At 43.4% G+C, this 16939-nt stretch overlaps 1 protein-coding gene across 1 annotated transcript; it reads left to right on the forward strand.

Annotated features, from left to right (window-relative positions):
* The first annotated feature begins 1589 nt into the window (after window positions 1-1589).
* On the forward strand, window positions 1590-10000 carry LOC102368390 (keratin, type I cytoskeletal 14-like). Its single transcript, XM_006032779.1, has 8 exons — window positions 1590-2236; window positions 5665-5747; window positions 6279-6435; window positions 6880-7041; window positions 7151-7276; window positions 7403-7623; window positions 8322-8371; window positions 9667-10000. Exons 1-8 carry the CDS (start codon window positions 1643-1645, stop codon window positions 9759-9761), a joined length of 1488 nt encoding a protein of 495 aa, XP_006032841.1. The 5' UTR covers window positions 1590-1642; the 3' UTR covers window positions 9762-10000.
* The last annotated feature ends 6939 nt before the right edge of the window (window positions 10001-16939 follow it).

A 16939-nucleotide genomic window follows, 5' to 3' on the forward strand; every position in this document is an offset into this window, starting at 1 on the left:
AACAAACAGCATTGTGCAAACTATTTGCAATACTTTGTGGTTAGGTTTTCCAGACAGTGAAATGTCCTTGAACTAAAGACTTCTGTTACAGAATGCCTTCATTTTTCTCATATCCTGCCTTAAATCTCAACTAACACCCTTTAGATTTATCTAGTAATGACATTATGATTTATAATACCATATCAAATAGTCTAGCTTGATCTACTGTTTCTCTAGGAACAAGCCTGTGCTGCTTTTGAGCTTCTGATCAAGCCATAATTTTTCCCCTCTTTTCTTGGCAGCTGATCTGAGAAGGAACATTATTTCTAGCTATTGAGAATGGGATTGTTAGGGCCTGTCTAGGAAAGTAAAGGATTGGCAAACAGACATGTGAGGAAGTGTACTTTTCTCCACCCACACCCTGGAACATCATTAACCTGTAACGCTCAGGTCTGTGCTAGAGGACTTTCAGCTTCAGACAGAGTTAGTACTGAGACAGCTATGTCCTTCTCTGCGCTCAGCCCTTCAGTTTCCTGAACCCCTTAGTTCTTCAAAGGCAGCCTGTGTCTCTTCTGTTTTGTTTACTGGGAGTATCTATATTTTTTGGATTAGACTCTCAGAGAAGGCAGTCACAAAGGGAATTTCAGAGTATATCTGATCAACTTGCTCATTAACTTATGGTAAAGCACTCTGTTGCTCAGCGCTGTTTTTTATCCTCAAGTCCTACAAACCCAACAGCTGTTCTCCAGACCATTTAGACTATTTTTTTTGCTCTTGCTCTATGCTGACCCACACACTTTCTGGGAGAACTCTGTAACTTCTAAGTTGTGCCATCTAACAGCTGTGCCCTGGAACTGAATGGGGCCTCAGAGGCTGAACTCCCCCCTCATCTCTACAGCTTGGGTTAAAGGTTCATTTGAAACTCTGGCTATTGCAAAAGAGTTACTGAGTACTCAGGGAGCCTGGGAATAGCACTGTGTAACACTTAAGACATGCAGGTTGCAGCAGGGTGGGGAGGGGTGGTGGGATTGTGCCACAGAATAGTTAAATCAGTCTATGCTGGATCCCGAGGTGTGAGTGCAAGCCTTGTTTCAGGTTCACACCAAAGTCTTCCCTCAGTCAACCCAGCTATAAAGGGACACCTGGTCATATACCTGGGGAATCAAGGGGTCTTAATCACACTAAGCCCCCTAGCTTCAAAAGGTCCTTTGATCTTTCTGATGACCTGAGACAGAGGTTGATTTAGTCGGTTGAAATGCTGCTGAAGGAACCCTGATTATTTCTCGCATGCTTAATAGGTTGAAGTGATGTTAAAACGTAGCCTTGAGTGATGATCCTCCCACTTTGAATCATACCTGACTGTTCATTTGGAAGCACAGGAAGCAGAGTGACGCCCTTTGTGCAGTGATGTGTTTCTAGTGAAATGTAGCAAAAGGCATGAATAGAACAAAGAGAAAAATGATGATTCTGGAAATTGGCTCAGACTTTCAGGGTGACGAAAAGCCTGGGGAATGTAAGAAAGAAACAAAGATGTGGCAATGGCAACGCCCCCTGGCTCTGGCTATAAAGGGAGCTCCAAGTCAGGGTGAAGTTAGCATTCTGCTTCTTTCACAGCTGATCTGGGTGCCTCTCTCACACTCTAGATCCTCTGTTACCCTTCACCATGACCACCAGCGTCAGACAATATTCCTCTTCGACCTCCCTCAAGGGGCTGGGTGGCTTTGGTAGTGGTTCCAGCCGAGGGTCCTCAGTGCGTCTCAGTGGAGGTGCCTACAGAGCTCCAACTATCCATGGGGGATCTGGTGGCTACTCAGTTTCTTCCTCTCGAATGATCTCTGGTGTTGGAGGTGGTATGGGTGGTGGCTATGGAGGGAGCTACTGTAGCAGTGTGGGAGGAGGCTTTGGTGGTGGCAGCTTTGGTGGTGGACTTGGTGGTGGCTTTGGTGGTGGCTCAGGTGGAGGCTTTGGCGGTGGACTTGGTGGTGGCTTTGGTGGTGGCTCAGGTGGAGGCTTTGGCAGTGGACTTGGCTTTGGTGGGCCCTTTGGGGGAGGCGATGGCATTCTCCGTGCTGGGGAGAAGGAAACCATGCAGAACCTGAATGACCGCCTGGCTGCCTACCTGGACAAGGTGCGTGCTCTGGAGGAGGCCAACAGTGAGCTGGAGATTAAGATCAGGGACTGGTATAAGAAGCAAGGCCCAGGTCCAGACCGTGACTACAGCCCATATTACAGGACCATCGAGGATCTGAGGAACAAGGTATGACACTGCTGTTACAGAAGTGGGACATCTCCTGTATGAGACTGTTCATTAAAAATGCTCTGTGTCTGAAAACTGAATATATGGGGCTCTAATTGATGGTAGACCCATCTAATTATATCTAACTGATATAATGAGGGCTTCATGGAAATACATTCATTTGTACTTTGCCAGAAACAAATGAGGGAAATGCAGTAACTTATGGGTATTAGTGGTCTGATGGTATTCCTTCATAAGGAGAAAAACTACATTACCTGTCATATGTTTTACAACAGGGAAGGAGACAGAGGCAAAAAGGCAGCAATCCAAGCTAATACACCACTTACTTTTATTACAAACTGTATCCTGGGTGCTCTAGCTTCTAGCAGTTTGTCCCTAAAAGGGTTCCCAGACTAGCAATGCTGGGATGAGTGTATGCAGAGAGTTGGGTTTTATTGGATATTACATATGCTCTGAGTACGTGCTCCTGCTGTCAGATGTCCAGCTCAGAAATAGGCTGTGAGCTCCTCAGGCAGGAACATGTTATCTGGTTGGCACTGTTCACCTATTTGGAAAGGCTACGAGTGCACAGATGCTAAGCAGTTGCAATATTGGCCACTAATCATGACTTGCTTATAATGATGCTGGATTTAGAGGTTAAAAAAGAGATGAAACTAAATGGTAATGGGGAGAGGGGAGCATTGCCATTTGGGAATGGCTGTGACAAGACCTGACATTTTCCCTTCCCTCTGAACCAGGGAGATTTAGGATGATCTAGGCCTAATTCTGTTCCCCTTTATACCAGTCAGGTGTAAGTTCACTGAAGTTAGTATGTATGTACACTGTGGAAAACTGAAGTATGCAAAGTAGGGTGGCCATCATAGGGGGTATTACAGTTTTCTGCTACTCTGTCCCCTATTGATACTAAACCTGATGCCTTTATGTCCTCTATTTTTCTCTTCAAGTGAAAAATAGAGGACATAAAGGCATCAGGTTTTGTATCAATAGAGGACAGAGGACAACCGGACTGTCCTCTATGATGGACCCCCTAATGCATAGGCAGAAGCAGAGCCCTCTCATTCAGTGTTCAATCTGAGCATTTTTGGAGGAAGGTCTCAAGCAAAGGCTCTGGTGACTCCCTCCATTGCAGTGCTGGAGTCTGCATTGGTCATACCTAACTCATGAAGTCTGATTTTTCGCGCTTGGAGTAGACCAAGTGTTGACTTTCATCATCAGCCTCTTTGATGCTCAGATGCTTGCTGGAGGCAATGGGAGTGTCATCAGATTGTCACAGGAGGCAATGGATGGGGCACCTGGAAGGCAGTGACTTATGGGCATCAGTGATTTAATGATTTTCCTTCATAAGGAGCAAAGTTGCATTCCTTGTTAAATATTTTACAATAGGGGAACAAACAGATGCAAGAAGGCAGCAGCCCAAGCTAATATGCCACTTACGCTTTTTAGGAATTATGTCCCTGATGAAGTGACAATGCAGAATTTGTGCCTCTACCACTAGCTTTTCCTTACCTGGCACCAGTGATAAAAATCAGTGATACAACAGGGAGGCAGCAACTGAGATGCTCTGTGGTTGACCAGACTCTGAGCTACTAAGAAAGAATATTACTAAGTGTACTTTTTTTTCCTGGCACTCACAGGTTTCCTTACAACTACAATTTTTGTTTCCTGTCTTTGGCACTGCAGGCTAAGTTACTTTCTTGCATTTGTTAAGGGAGTCAGATACTGTGAGGTTTTCTGCTCTGTGAATTGAAGCTAGGTGCTATCCCTATTCTTCTCATGAAAGTATGATGATAGCAAGGAATGTCCTGGAGCAAAGGAAAAAATGGATACAGGTTCTGAAATAGGAGATCTGACCTCTGCACTGTCAGGTCTCACAGGTCTCATATGCTGTTTCTCGCATTGACCAGTACCTGATGACATACAGGAGGGAGTACTTAGTGATATTGAGGAGAGGGCAGTTCTGCCATTTCCCCTCCAATAATACACCTGGACAATCATGCAATAATCCTGTAGGTGAGAGAGGGAGAGTCCTTCCTGAGCTCTCCAAGTTGACAGTCATGTTCTCTGAAGCATGGGGTCTGAGTACTCTTTCCTTAGCTTGTAGCTGCAAATGTTGGTTGGTAGGTAGGGTCGGAAGGGACCCGAGCAGATCATCAAGTCTGACCCCCTGCCCTGGCAGGAATGAGTACTGGGGTCAAACGACCCCAGCAGGATGTTCATCCATCCTTCTTTTGAAGACCCCCAGGGTAGGAGCCAGCACCACTTCTCTTGGAAGTTGGTTCCATCTCCTAGCCGCCCTGACAGTGAAGTAGCGCCTCCTGATGGCCTGAATCTACCCTCTGCCAGCTTGTGACTGTTATTTCTAGTCACTCCTGGTAGTGCTCGGGGGAACGGGGACTCCCCCAATGCCTGCTGGTCCCCCCTGACTAGTTTGTAACAGGCCACTAGATCCCCCCCGCAGCCTTCCCTTGTGGAGGCTGAACAGGTTCAGGTCCCTTAGCCTCTCCTCATAGGGCCTGCCCTGCTGCCCCCTGATCATGCAGGTGGCCCTCCTCTGAACCCTCTCCATGCTGTCCACATCCCTCCTGAAGTGCAGCGCCTAGAACTGGACACAGTACTCCAACTGCGGCCTGACCAGTGTTACATAGAGGGGGAGGATCACCTCCTTGGACCTGCTCGTGATGCATCTGTGGATGCACGACAAGGTGCGGTTGGCCTTCCTGACCACGTCCCCAAACTGTCGGCCCATGTTCATTTTGGCATCAATAATGACTCTGAGATCCTTTTCTGCCTCTGCACTGATGAGAAGGGAGTTCCCCAGCCTGTAGGTATGCTGCTGGTTCTTCCTCCCCAGGATGATCTTCCTCCCCAGGATGTTTTTGGCCTTCAGGCTATTCAAACGCTTTAAAAACCCAGCCAAAATATTTGAGGCAACAGTACAGTTAGGAAGGAGAAATCACTAGGGACAAGACTGTGTTTGCTCACTTCCCTCTTTCCAAATGAGTATTATGGAGTTCTCATAGGAAGCCCAGCAGTCCTGCAGGCACTTGGCTAAGAGATGAGTGCAGTATAAGGATCTAGAGAGAAAACTAGATTCTCTTTTTCACTAAGATTTTGCACTCATCTAGCAATGTGAATGGGACTTAATGTGAGTGTGAATTATATTTGCATATCCTTTTAGGCTTGTTCACCTTACTAGACCAGTATAAAATGGCTTTCGTGCAAAAGAGGATCTGATCCAGAGACACATGCCTCTCCTTTTCATGGTGCCATTACACAAGTATTACCATACTGGACAGGAAGTCCAATGATGCTTCTGACAATGAATGTTAATTCTTTCCCTCACTTCTGCTTGGATCCTTTCAACAATCAGCTACATGTACACCTTGAAATTTATTTTTTAATTCTTCTTATTCCTTTCTGCTTCCCAGATCCTTGCTGCAACTGTTGACAATGCCAACCTCATCTTGCAGATTGACAATGCCAGGCTGGCAGCTGATGACTTCAGAACCAAGTAAGTTCAGGGCCCCTTGAAGCACCAAGTTCAAGAAACACCAGCACACAAGAATAGAAATAACTAAAAAACAAGTCTTATTTGTGGAGCAGTAGCAGTAGGCAAGACTCTGAAGTATTTTAGTCTCTCTGGCTGGCTGGCTGGCTAACAGCTCTCTAACTGAGTGACCATCTTCCAGGTCCCAACTCCCTTGCCTCCTGTTTGGGAGCATCTCTAAACTGTAACTTCTATTACTACATTGATGAGACAGAAATACAGCTTAAAACATCAGTTTGCTTCTGGATTTCTCTTCCTTGCTGACTTTGAAGCTGTCACATGCTCCAAAATAGTGTATGGATCAGAAAGCTGAGGGGTAGCTAGAAGACAACCGTTTAGCCTCTCTGAATTCTAAAGCAACTGCATACTTGCACAGAAGGACACATTGTTGGAAAAAAGACAGTGAAAAACTAGGCAAATTTGAGAAGGGAAAGGAATAGAGAAGTTATATTAGCTGATGTATGTCTAAGGTTTCAAACTCTTTTGTGTTTCAAGGTTTGAGACTGAGCAGGCCCTGCGCATGAGTGTTGAGGCTGACATCAATGGCCTGCGTAGGGTCCTGGATGAACTGACCCTGGCCAGAGCTGACTTGGAGATGCAGATTGAGAACCTCAAGGAAGAGCTGGCTTACCTCAAGAAGAACCATGAGGAAGTGAGGAAGAAACAGCATAGAAGCAAGGCCTGGGAATTGTAGATGAGAGCCAGTGGGGATTAGGCCAGCTCCAAGTAGTTGGAATATTTCTGAGCTTTGGGGGGCTTGGGAGGGGATTTCAGTGGTTAAAGAAATAAGGAATAATTCACTGTAGACAACTCTTCTGTTGGTCCTAGGTTAGTTACAATCACCTTTAGCTCCCTGATAGCATCTACAGAAGACATGTCATAATACTGTGGATAAAAACCCTGAGCTTGGTTACCAGGCTGTGAAGCCACCTGATGTTTGGGATTTTATTTTCCAAACAGATGCAATTAAAACCCAAAGGAAGATTTTTTTAAAGTCTGCAGTCAAAATTTCAATGGGAAGAGCCTTCTTAGATGTGCTGCAGGGGAACTGTACCATTAAGATGGGGATGGCCATAATGGATCTTCCTTTTCACAGGAAATGAATGCCCTACGTGGCCAAGTGGGTGGAGAGATCACTGTAGAGATGGATGCTGCTCCAGGAGTTGACCTGACCAAGATCCTGACTGAAATGCGTGAGCAGTACGAGCACCTGGCCGACAAGAACCGCAGAGAGGCTGAGCAGTGGTTCTTCAAGCAGGTATGTATCGGTTGCATGGAGAACAGTGACTCCATGACACTCCTCGCTGGTGGTTGAGGTTTGTCTGCGGTAACCTGTGCAGTAACAGCCATGTCCTCCCTTATCCCAGACAGAAGAACTGAACCAAGAAGTCGCTATCAACACAGAACAGCTTCAGAGCAGCAAGAGCGAGATCACGGAGCTCCGGCGCACCATCCAGGGGCTGGAGATCGAGCTTCAGTCCCAGCTCAGCACGGTACATAGCACTGACTCCCAAGGGTCACACCTACACACACACACACAGGCTGGCAAATGAAGGAATGAATGAGCCCTTTTACCTTCCCTCCTCCTGAATTCCTTTCTCTCTGCTTTCCCATCGCAGAAAGCCGCCCTGGAAGGCACCTTGGCTGACACAGAAGCCCGCTATGGCTCCCAGCTGGCACAGATCCAGGGCCTGATCACCAGCGTGGAGGAGCAGCTGGCTGAGCTCCGGTGTGACATGGAGCGGCAGAACCACGAATACAAGATCCTCCTGGACGTCAAATGCCGGCTGGAACAGGAGATTGCTACATACCGCCGCCTGCTGGAGGGCGAGGATGCCCAGTACGTGAATGGAGTTGACTAGATAGAATGACACGGGGCAGGGAGAAACCTTTGAACTCACTGTGTTCCCTAGAAGGCTCTCTTTGAAATAATTACTTGTGGATCAAGAGCAGTTGATCAAACCAAGAAGGGATCGAACAATGACCTATCTCCTGTTAGCATCCTTTGTAAGAGGATGTACTTATTGTCTGCACTATTCAATGGCTGGCACTGTAGTTTGAGTGGTTAGAGCCAAGACCTGAGAATAAGACAGGTTTTTTTTTTGCCTTGGTTGTGATGCTAGCACACTGTGTAAGCTTAACCCCTGAATTTCATTCTTATTTTTCCCCATTTGTAAAAAGGCCTAGGCCCCAAAGGTCTGCCTCACTTGAGCACCGGGAGGTACTGTGGGGAGGGGTGGAATTTATGTGTATTGGTGAACTTCTTAGTGATGCTCAGACCCTTCTGCAAAGGTTTTTCCTCTTGCTGTTAGGATACTGGTGTATGTCAGGGAGAATCCATTAGCTTGTTGCAAGCAGTGAAAAACAATCTCAGAACAAATATTGTCAGATACTCTTCTAAAATAATGATTTCCCTGGTTTGGGGTATAAGGTTTTCTTTAAACATTTGTTGTGACTTTACTGCCTCTCCTCCCCCAATGTAATCTGGAAGAAATATTCATGTTTCTAATTTTCTATCCTTTTTTCCCCCTTTTGCAGCGTTCCTGCCCTGTACTCCTCAGGTCTGTCCTCACATTCTGGTAGAGATGGTAAGGATATGCCTTATTTGATGTATTATGCACTTGTGACTATAACAATTGACTTTACAGAGTGTGCCATGTTTATGGTTCATGCCAAACTGATCTGTGGTGTGGAACCATGACTCAGAAATATTTGGTCATCACATGGTAATGACTGCAATCACCACAACTTGTGAGCATCCTAGACACACTAAAACAGTCACAAAATTTAAGTGGGTCTTTGCAACAAAGATTCTTACAGCATTGGATGAACATCAACAATATTAATGAAGGAGCAACTAGCTGAGTAACATTCAGAAAGATATCTTGTACGAGGGTGTTTCAGAAAGAAATGGCAATTTTGAAATAAAACCATTTTGTGTGCAATGAGTGGGAAGCTACACAGAAGTGGGGAACACTGATGTCTGCATTGTTGAATATACCCATTGTTTATGACTATGTAGAGAAGCGGTGTGGTCTAGTAAATGATCATGGCACACAGAATGGTTTCATTTCAGAATTGCTATTTCTTTCCGAAACACGCTCCTATATCTATAAAGCTATAGTTGCAGTTGCTAGAAGTAGCATTATTAGACCTTTTGCTGCAGAGTTCAAGCTAATTGCTTAAGAAATTGTGTGAATTGTTAATTAGGACAATATCATGTGTGGTGAATATTGGGCATTGGAGGGACAGGAATAGAAAGTGCTAAAAATTAACGTTAAAACAGAAAAAGAAACTTGGGCAAAATGGGCATTGTAACAGAGTTGTCAAAGTGCTGTATGAAATGTATTGCTTTTGCTTCAAAGGACAAAAGAGGAGATTCTTATGTCAGTAATAACATACTCTGCTCATAAGTGTTCAATTATACCTTGATTTTTTTGTTTAAGCTCTGGTTTTAGAAAAACTTGAAAAATCAGATTCTACATAAAAATTCAAATGGCTTCCATGTTTGATCTTGTTTTGGGGCAATCCTAAATTCATCACTGGACTCTAGGGAGATGGATAAATTTAAGCTCAGAGTTGCATGCAGCTTGGTCAACCTCCACTTGAAAGGTTTGCAAACTTCTGTGAACCTTTCCATGAATCCAGGTTGAGATTCTGGTTCACCTTTCCTCATCTGGGTCTTTAAACAGACTGAGTCTTGTGGTTAGATTTTTTTCCTTTCCCCCTCAACCAACCTGGGACCATTTGAAGCAGTATATTCAAGCTGTTCAGGGAGCATTGATACACAATCTTTCCTCTTGTCACAGTAGATGAGATAATGCATCAGGCAACTTTTGTCCTTCCTATGTCAAAAATCAATTCTATTTTCTCTTCTTCATAGTATCGTCTACTCGTCAAGTCCGCACAATTGTTGAAGAGGTCCAAGATGGAAAGGTAGTTTCTTCTCGTGAGCAGGTCCACCAAACCACCCGCTAAGAGGACAGACAGCTCTGTGACCCCCCAGTCCAGAGGCATGAGACTTTCAGATACTATCAAGAAAAAGATTCAATGAGATAAACAGTTACTGAGGTTGTGTCTGATGGGGTCACAGGAGGCACTGCAGCTCAGTTTTCATATTCCTTCTTTTTGCTATTTCTCACATTATTCTTTACCTTGTTCAGGTGCTGTACTGCACTCTGAAAACATTGAATAAAGCTTTTCTTATTCATGCAAAATGGAGCCTTGTTGTAGTTATTTTCAAGGTCTGATGCAAACCCTCTCCAACCCTTGGTGTTAGGTAATCAGGATACCCAAATGTCATTCATGGACAGCCACAAGATGGATTTGTTTTGAAGCTGAGTGCAAAAGGGACAGTCTCAGATATAGCAAAAATAAACTTGAACAATGTCTTTTTCCTCCCCCTCCTCTTATTGTTAAGATACCTGGAAATGGTTGAATAGGATTTACATTGGAGGCTGTGGGTTGGGATGGTGTTTCAGTGCAAATAAATGGAACAGCTTGTCAATGTGCCAGTTACTGCCAAGAATCCTGGCCTCAGTTTTGTAGCTGTTGCTCACATGTGGGGGTATATCATTGACTTCAGTAGGACTGCTACTTTCATTTGGGTTACTCAGAAATAATTAGAAGTACAGATTTGGGCCTGTTAATTTCACTGGTGATCTACATGTACAATTAATGTTACACAGTATAAACTCTGGAGACGTTTGAGTTGGAGTACCCTGCTCCTGGGTGCAGTGTTTACATGTGCACCTGGGACAGCAGCAATTTGAGTCAGAGCAGAGCAGCCCCAGGGTGGCAGAGGGTATGGAGGGCCCTGGGCTCTGGGTGGCAGCGCCGGGTGGCAAAGAGGCTGGCTGGAGCTGGAAGTCTGGCTCCTGGCTGGCTGGGATGACCAAGTGCAATGTGTGCCCAGTGGTCATCATCTGCATATGCTTTTGATCACACTTAATGACTCTGCTGTAAGATAGTACTATCCCTGACAGTACTGTCTTATGGCAGAATTTATAAAGTTTATTGTGCCCTAATACCGGTGCACCTGTAGACAGTGATGCTTTACTGTAGAGCTAATTAGTTAACTTCAGTAAAGCACACGTGTGGAAGCACCCACTGAGTAGCTCTGGCTTTTAGATGCCTGGCATTAGGTACTCTGTTCTTGCATGATAGAAATTGTACTCTTGCATTCCATCTAGAGAGCTCTTTGTTTCACAATTTGCATATAGTCATCATTATATTCATTGGAGCAGCTGGGACAGCTCCAAACCTACCTCTGTAACTATATTCCACTGAACTTCTAAGTCAGCTGCTATAAATTTAGAAATTCATAGATTTCATAGACATTAGGGCTGGAAGGGACCTCAGGAGATCATTGAGGCCAGCCCCCTGCCCCAGGGGCAGGAAGTCAGCTGGGGTTGAAGGATCCCAGCAAGATAAACGTCCAAATGTCTCTTAAAGGAGTCCAGAGTAGGTGCTTGCACCCCCTCTGGAGGCAGTTTCTTCCAGGCCTTGGGGGCTTGGACAGTAAAGTTTTTCCTTATGTCCAGCCTGAAACGGTCTTGGAGGAGTTTGTGACTGTTTGACCTTGTCATCCCTTGAGGTGCTCTGGTGAACAGGCATTCCCCCAGATCCTGATGTACACCCCTTATATACTTATAAGCTGCCCCTGAGCCTGTGCTTTTCCAGGCTGAAGAGTCCCATGGCTCTCAGCCTCTCAACATAAGGCCTGTTCTCCTGCCCTCTGATCATGTACGTGGCTCTCCTCTGGACTCTCTCAAGCTTCTCCACATCCTTATATACAATAAGGCATGCAGAGTGACAGATCACATGCCTCATATAAACTCCTTTTTTTTTTTACTTGTCTGGCATTTCTGGGTGCATTACTCGTAATCACACTAACAAGCATCTTGTCTAAAAATGGTTTCATCAGGCTCATGACATTGCCTTAGGGCTAACACTTAACAAGGTGAAAAGCAAACATCATTTTTTCTGCATGGTGGTAGACAAGAATAATTGTTTGCTAATGTGACATTGAGTGGATTATTGTTAAATTCCTTAAACTGAAGTACATAAGTTAGTAACTGTCTATGTAAACAGTGTTTGTAGGTGAACTGCTTTACTGGATTGCATAATATTGGAGACAGACTACCTGGCTCTTTCTTTGATTGTAACTGCTTGCTAACTGCATGGAGAAAGAGGAAGCCAAAGGCATGACTGCTCCTTGTTAGTAGAAAGCTAATTTGCAAGCAGGACTCCAGATAGCACCTCCCTGAGGCTTTACATGATAACTGGTTACTGACAGGACCTCTACAAGGCTAGTCTTCTGGGGATATTTGATTCAGTTCTGAGCCCCGGGCAGGTGATGCACAGACCTTTCAATGTTAGGCTTAATAGTGTAGCCAATGTGTCCAGCATCCACTAGCCACACTCCTTCCATGACTTAAATAGAAGAGGAGATCACTATCGATCCCAAGGCCTCAGGACTTGTCTAGATCTCAGTTTGTGCTTTTCCGCATGTGGCACTGGGGTGGGAAGTGCCAATGGCTGAAACCTACTACTCACCATTTACCCTGTTTATACAGAACTGGGGCTCAGGCCAGAGGCTAATCGGCTTCTCTTGGATTCTTACCATGTACAGGTGGATGTTTCAGCTGGTTTTAATCCCCGTGGTGATAAATTATAGGTTATTATTAATGACTCATTTTTCCACGGCACTCATAAGAGCATTAAAGTCTTTAAGGAGCACGCATAAAGATCTACTCCCTTGACTCAAGGAGCTCAGAACTTAATGCTGTACCTGATGTGACAAGTGGGGAATGGGGACAGGGGAAAGGCAGGAGGGATGAGCACAGTGACGTGCCATGGGTCTCTGGTACTTGGGGGCAAATGCTTGCATTTGCTTGCATTTGCCCCCCCTGTCCTTCTTGTAGCAATACTTAAAGTCACATCACATGATGAGAAGTCTGAAGGGCCCGGCCGGTGTGCCCCCCTACCCCACCATGCCCCAGGCCAGGGCCTGGGGGCCATGGCCCCCTCCTGCCCCTCCATTGGTGCTTTCAGACTTGGAGGTGTCATGAAGAAATAGAGCTATATTTTTGTACAGTTCCAGGATAAGCTTAATAGAAACCTATCAATAGACTTTATTGACTGTATTTAGGTTTTGTCACCAACGAGAGTTATGGACAGAGGAACAGATATACAGAAGAATCAAGGCACAGATGTACAGGGAAATTAGTGCATTTCATCCAATAACTGGCAGTTGTATACATGTGAAATATCATAATTAATCAAAAATGTATTTTGGCACTGTGGATTCATTGACTTCACAGTGATGGATGATGATACCAAGAGTAGTATTATAAGCCCCATAAAATTTTTGCTCCCTAATGGATGGATACATTTGCTAACACACCAGACTTTTTTCCTTCTGTAAGGGTGCGTCTACATGTCGCTGTATGGTGAAGTTGTTACTATGCTGTGCTTTAGTACTTCCTTTTGGAAGTACTAAAACATGGTGCAGTAATTGCCCATACTGCATTGTATGGGTGGTGCATGCTTAAATTTTCATGCTGCATCACTGTAGCAGCATGCTATAAGCGGGAAGTGCACTGATACGGTGATGTAGCTATCTATCATGAGTAGCCATGTGATTGCTATGTTGCCGTAGCATGCCATATGGTGACAGAGGGTGCATCTATGCATTGCCTTAAGAGGCTTAAATTGAGAACATCTGCTAATCTTCTGATGTCAGAGGAGGCAAAAATTCTCTGGAGGATTAAGTGAAGATTTTGTATCTTAACTATTTTTCGTAGGTATTTGTTTTCTTATTGATAAGCACCAGAGAACCTTGAGTTGATCATCAGAAAAATTATTGAAGTAACAACACACCACAGACTATGCATCCATCAACATTTCAGTCAGAATGGATTTCAGTCCTTGGGTAGAATTTTATTAGACATGGTCCTTAATGGCCTAGGGAATGTACTTTTAATGAAAAGGCAAATACATCCCAAGGCACAGTGCAATACTAAGCATAAAATGCAACACTGATCATAAAATCACCGTAATATCACAAACATGAAAAGAAGCAATGCTCAGCATGTTTAGTTATCTTTTGCACCACACAATGCTCTGAAGACACAAAAGTATTCAGAATTTATTTACTATAGCTATGATGATTATTACTACGCTGCTGTAGGGATTAGGACTCTCTAATCTGTGCAACATGGACAACTGGCACATCAAAGAGCTGGACAAATAACTAAGGGCACTTTTCAACTTTTCCATGGTGATTTTGCAAGGTGCAATTGCAAATAAAAAGATTCCTTATGGAGTTTCAGAAGAAATGTTGAAGAAGAAATTTCTAGTGGGACAGACATGCTCTCTGTAAAGAGCATGCAAGATCCTCAGAGAATAGTGATGAAAAAGAAACCTCTAATGAGCAGAGGACCAAAAGGTAGACCAAAGAAATGCTCTGGAAAGGACCTTTGTCAGCTTTGTCTTGGATTATGCATAGGATACCTTAATACCAAACTTAATAATCATAATAGCACTTGCAAAATATTGCATTCATTCCATCTTCAAAGTACTGAGTTAATCTCAGTCAATTATTCTGGCAACACCCTTGTAAGGTAGGAAGACCCTTATTATTAGTACTCTTTAACAGAGAGGGTGAAACGGATATAGGGTAGCTAAATGAGTGTGTCAGAGGCAGAACTCTGGAGCCTCTGGGACGCAGTTTTACACTTAGTGGAACAGGTCAGCTGGATATGGCAAAGAAGAACTGCAAGAACTTCTGAAGTGAGATATTTTAGTCAATAGCAAGATAAAAGGCTGCTTCACAAGCAGAGACTGTGGGAGTTGCAAGCCTGACTAAATTTCAATGACTGACCTATGAAAAGTTCTTTCCCTTGAGAATGGGATTCTTCTGTTATCTCTGACCCTGAACAGTCTTGCTAAGACAGCCATCCTTGACTTAAAAAGGACCTCCTTATTTTGTGTGTTGCTTACTAGTTGCTTTTGGTCGGAAAATGCAGTGATAGTCCAAGGCAAAATAAGGACCCTGGTCATCGCAGGAGAAGTTGAGGGTGGGATTGTTATCTATCATTTAAGAAAACCTAGTCTTTCTTTCTCATTTTCATTGATCTTTTGATCCTAATTACTTCATAGAGTAGAAGGCCCTCTGACAATCATACCACAGTACTCTTCCTCTACTGCAGTTTTGGTTTATTTTTTAATGAAGGATAAGAAACAGATGCCATGGTGAGCACTATTTAATTTTTTTTTTCCATTTCACAGAACTCAGAATGACAGCATAACAAATTTGTTAGGAGGAGGCTTTTCAGTTGATTTGTCATTTGTGGTTGTCATTTTTATCTGGACATTTGCAATACAATAACAAACTGCCTTCTCGGAAGTCCTTGAAAACTCTCTTGTCTTGGACTCACCCATCTGGGGAAAAATGCTTCCTGCCACAGGCTCCAAGGTTTGGGTCTGAACACGTCTTTCACAAGTGTTCATGTATGCCTACTCTTTGCTTCAATGTAGGGGTTAGGTAGGTTCCTGCTGTGGACTAATCTGTGAAAAGCCAATAAAAGCTCACTCCAGAGAACACCTTCCATTATGCACTTAACTTATATCATTAAAAGACCTTATAAAAGAGGAAATTCACATTTGATTAAATATAAGATGAAGCTGCTGGGATGTCGCTGATTAAGTTCTGAAAAGAACTCCTTGGAAGAAAAGAAATGATATCAACATCTCAATTATTTGAAAAAAACAAAACCAAGAAAAATTAGTAAAAACAAGAACAGTTTTGACAAGCCCCATGAAATCTTTGAACCATCATGGACAGATGAACTTGCTAATAGACCTGTCTTCTTCCCTTTTAGGAGAAGTTGTAACTGCTAAACTTTAGGAGGTGATTACTGTAGGATACAATATCCATTGAACCTGCATTATTAATAGCAAATATTTTTGAAGAGCAAAATGAAAACCGAACAATGATCTCCTCAGGATAGTGTGAAGTTCCAGATTGAGCTAGCAAGGGTGCAAGAGATTAGAATAAAAATTGAAAGAACAACCAAAGAATTGGGCCAACAGCTCCTGTATAGATTGGGAATACCATAAAGGTTTGGGTCTGAGCAATGCCAGAGCTAGCCCTCAGGCCTTCTCACCTGTCAGTCCCTGGAACTACATGCTAATCTTCTTTGATGTATCTATATTTTAATTTTTTGTCATGCTTTGGTAAGGTACTACAGGTTATGATTAAGGTAAATTGGCAGAGATATTACAGGGCAGAATTGCAGTACCAAGGGTACTATACATCTCTCACAAAGTGTTGTTGAGTAAATTATGCAGGAGCCAAGAACCTAAATCTCCTTGATACATTATTGACTACAATAGTTAACCAAGTCCTTGCAGAAAAGCAATTCAGCTTTAGAAAATGAAGTACATGGATTTTTGTTTGTAATTCACAAATTACTGGAAAAATGTGGAGAAGAAAAGAGAAATGTAGCATTTGGCCTCTCAAAAATCTTGAGTCTGCCATACTTCTATGACTGTGGAAAGTGTCTAGTTTGGAGATCCAGAGAGATGCTGCACAAAATAACTTAGAGGGAGAGTATGATGAATTACCTTCTGCAGATAATTCTGTGCTTTTATGCACACTGTGTAAGGAACTGGCCAATAGTGAGGCAGGGACTGACCATCAGTTTGAAGAAGCTCTGACAGCCCACCAGCCTCCAAGTGGATAAATGTGTATACAGTAGTGAAAGGTGCTAAACTTGTTGTCAGACTTTTGTTCTTAGTTGTCAGAAGATCTTTTTCTTAATCAGATAACAAATTAATGCCTGGATAAAAAAGAAACATTCTGCTGACTGCAACAGGGGTTCAGAGCTAACACGTAGAATCCCAAGATCCACATTAATCATATCAGGATGACTGATCATTTACTCTGTGGTTTTGTTTATACAGGGAACACAAGGTCCCATATCACAGGCTCATCATTTGTTTGGAGAATATTTTTTTCCAAGCAATATGGGGTTTTGTTAAAGAAATCAAAGACAGTCATTCTGGAAAATGTTTGTTTTATTTCCTTGCTTATCGAAAAGACATTTCTAAATGGAAAATAAAAAAATTTCATTTCAAAATAGTGGATC

The sequence above is a fragment of the Alligator sinensis genome, unplaced genomic scaffold (assembly GCF_000455745.1).
Source record: "Alligator sinensis unplaced genomic scaffold, ASM45574v1 scaffold1377_1, whole genome shotgun sequence".
NCBI classification, from domain to species: Eukaryota; Metazoa; Chordata; order Crocodylia; family Alligatoridae; genus Alligator; species Alligator sinensis.

Coding starts and splice junctions, on each gene's coding strand:
- LOC102368390 (XM_006032779.1), top strand. CDS start 1,643: ATGACCACCAGCGTCAGACAATATTCCTCTTCGACCTCCCTCAAGGGG. Junction 2,237..5,664: donor TCGAGGATCTGAGGAACAAG/GTATGACACTGC, acceptor TCTGCTTCCCAG/ATCCTTGCTGCAACTGTTGA. Junction 7,042..7,150: donor AGCAGTGGTTCTTCAAGCAG/GTATGTATCGGT, acceptor CCCTTATCCCAG/ACAGAAGAACTGAACCAAGA.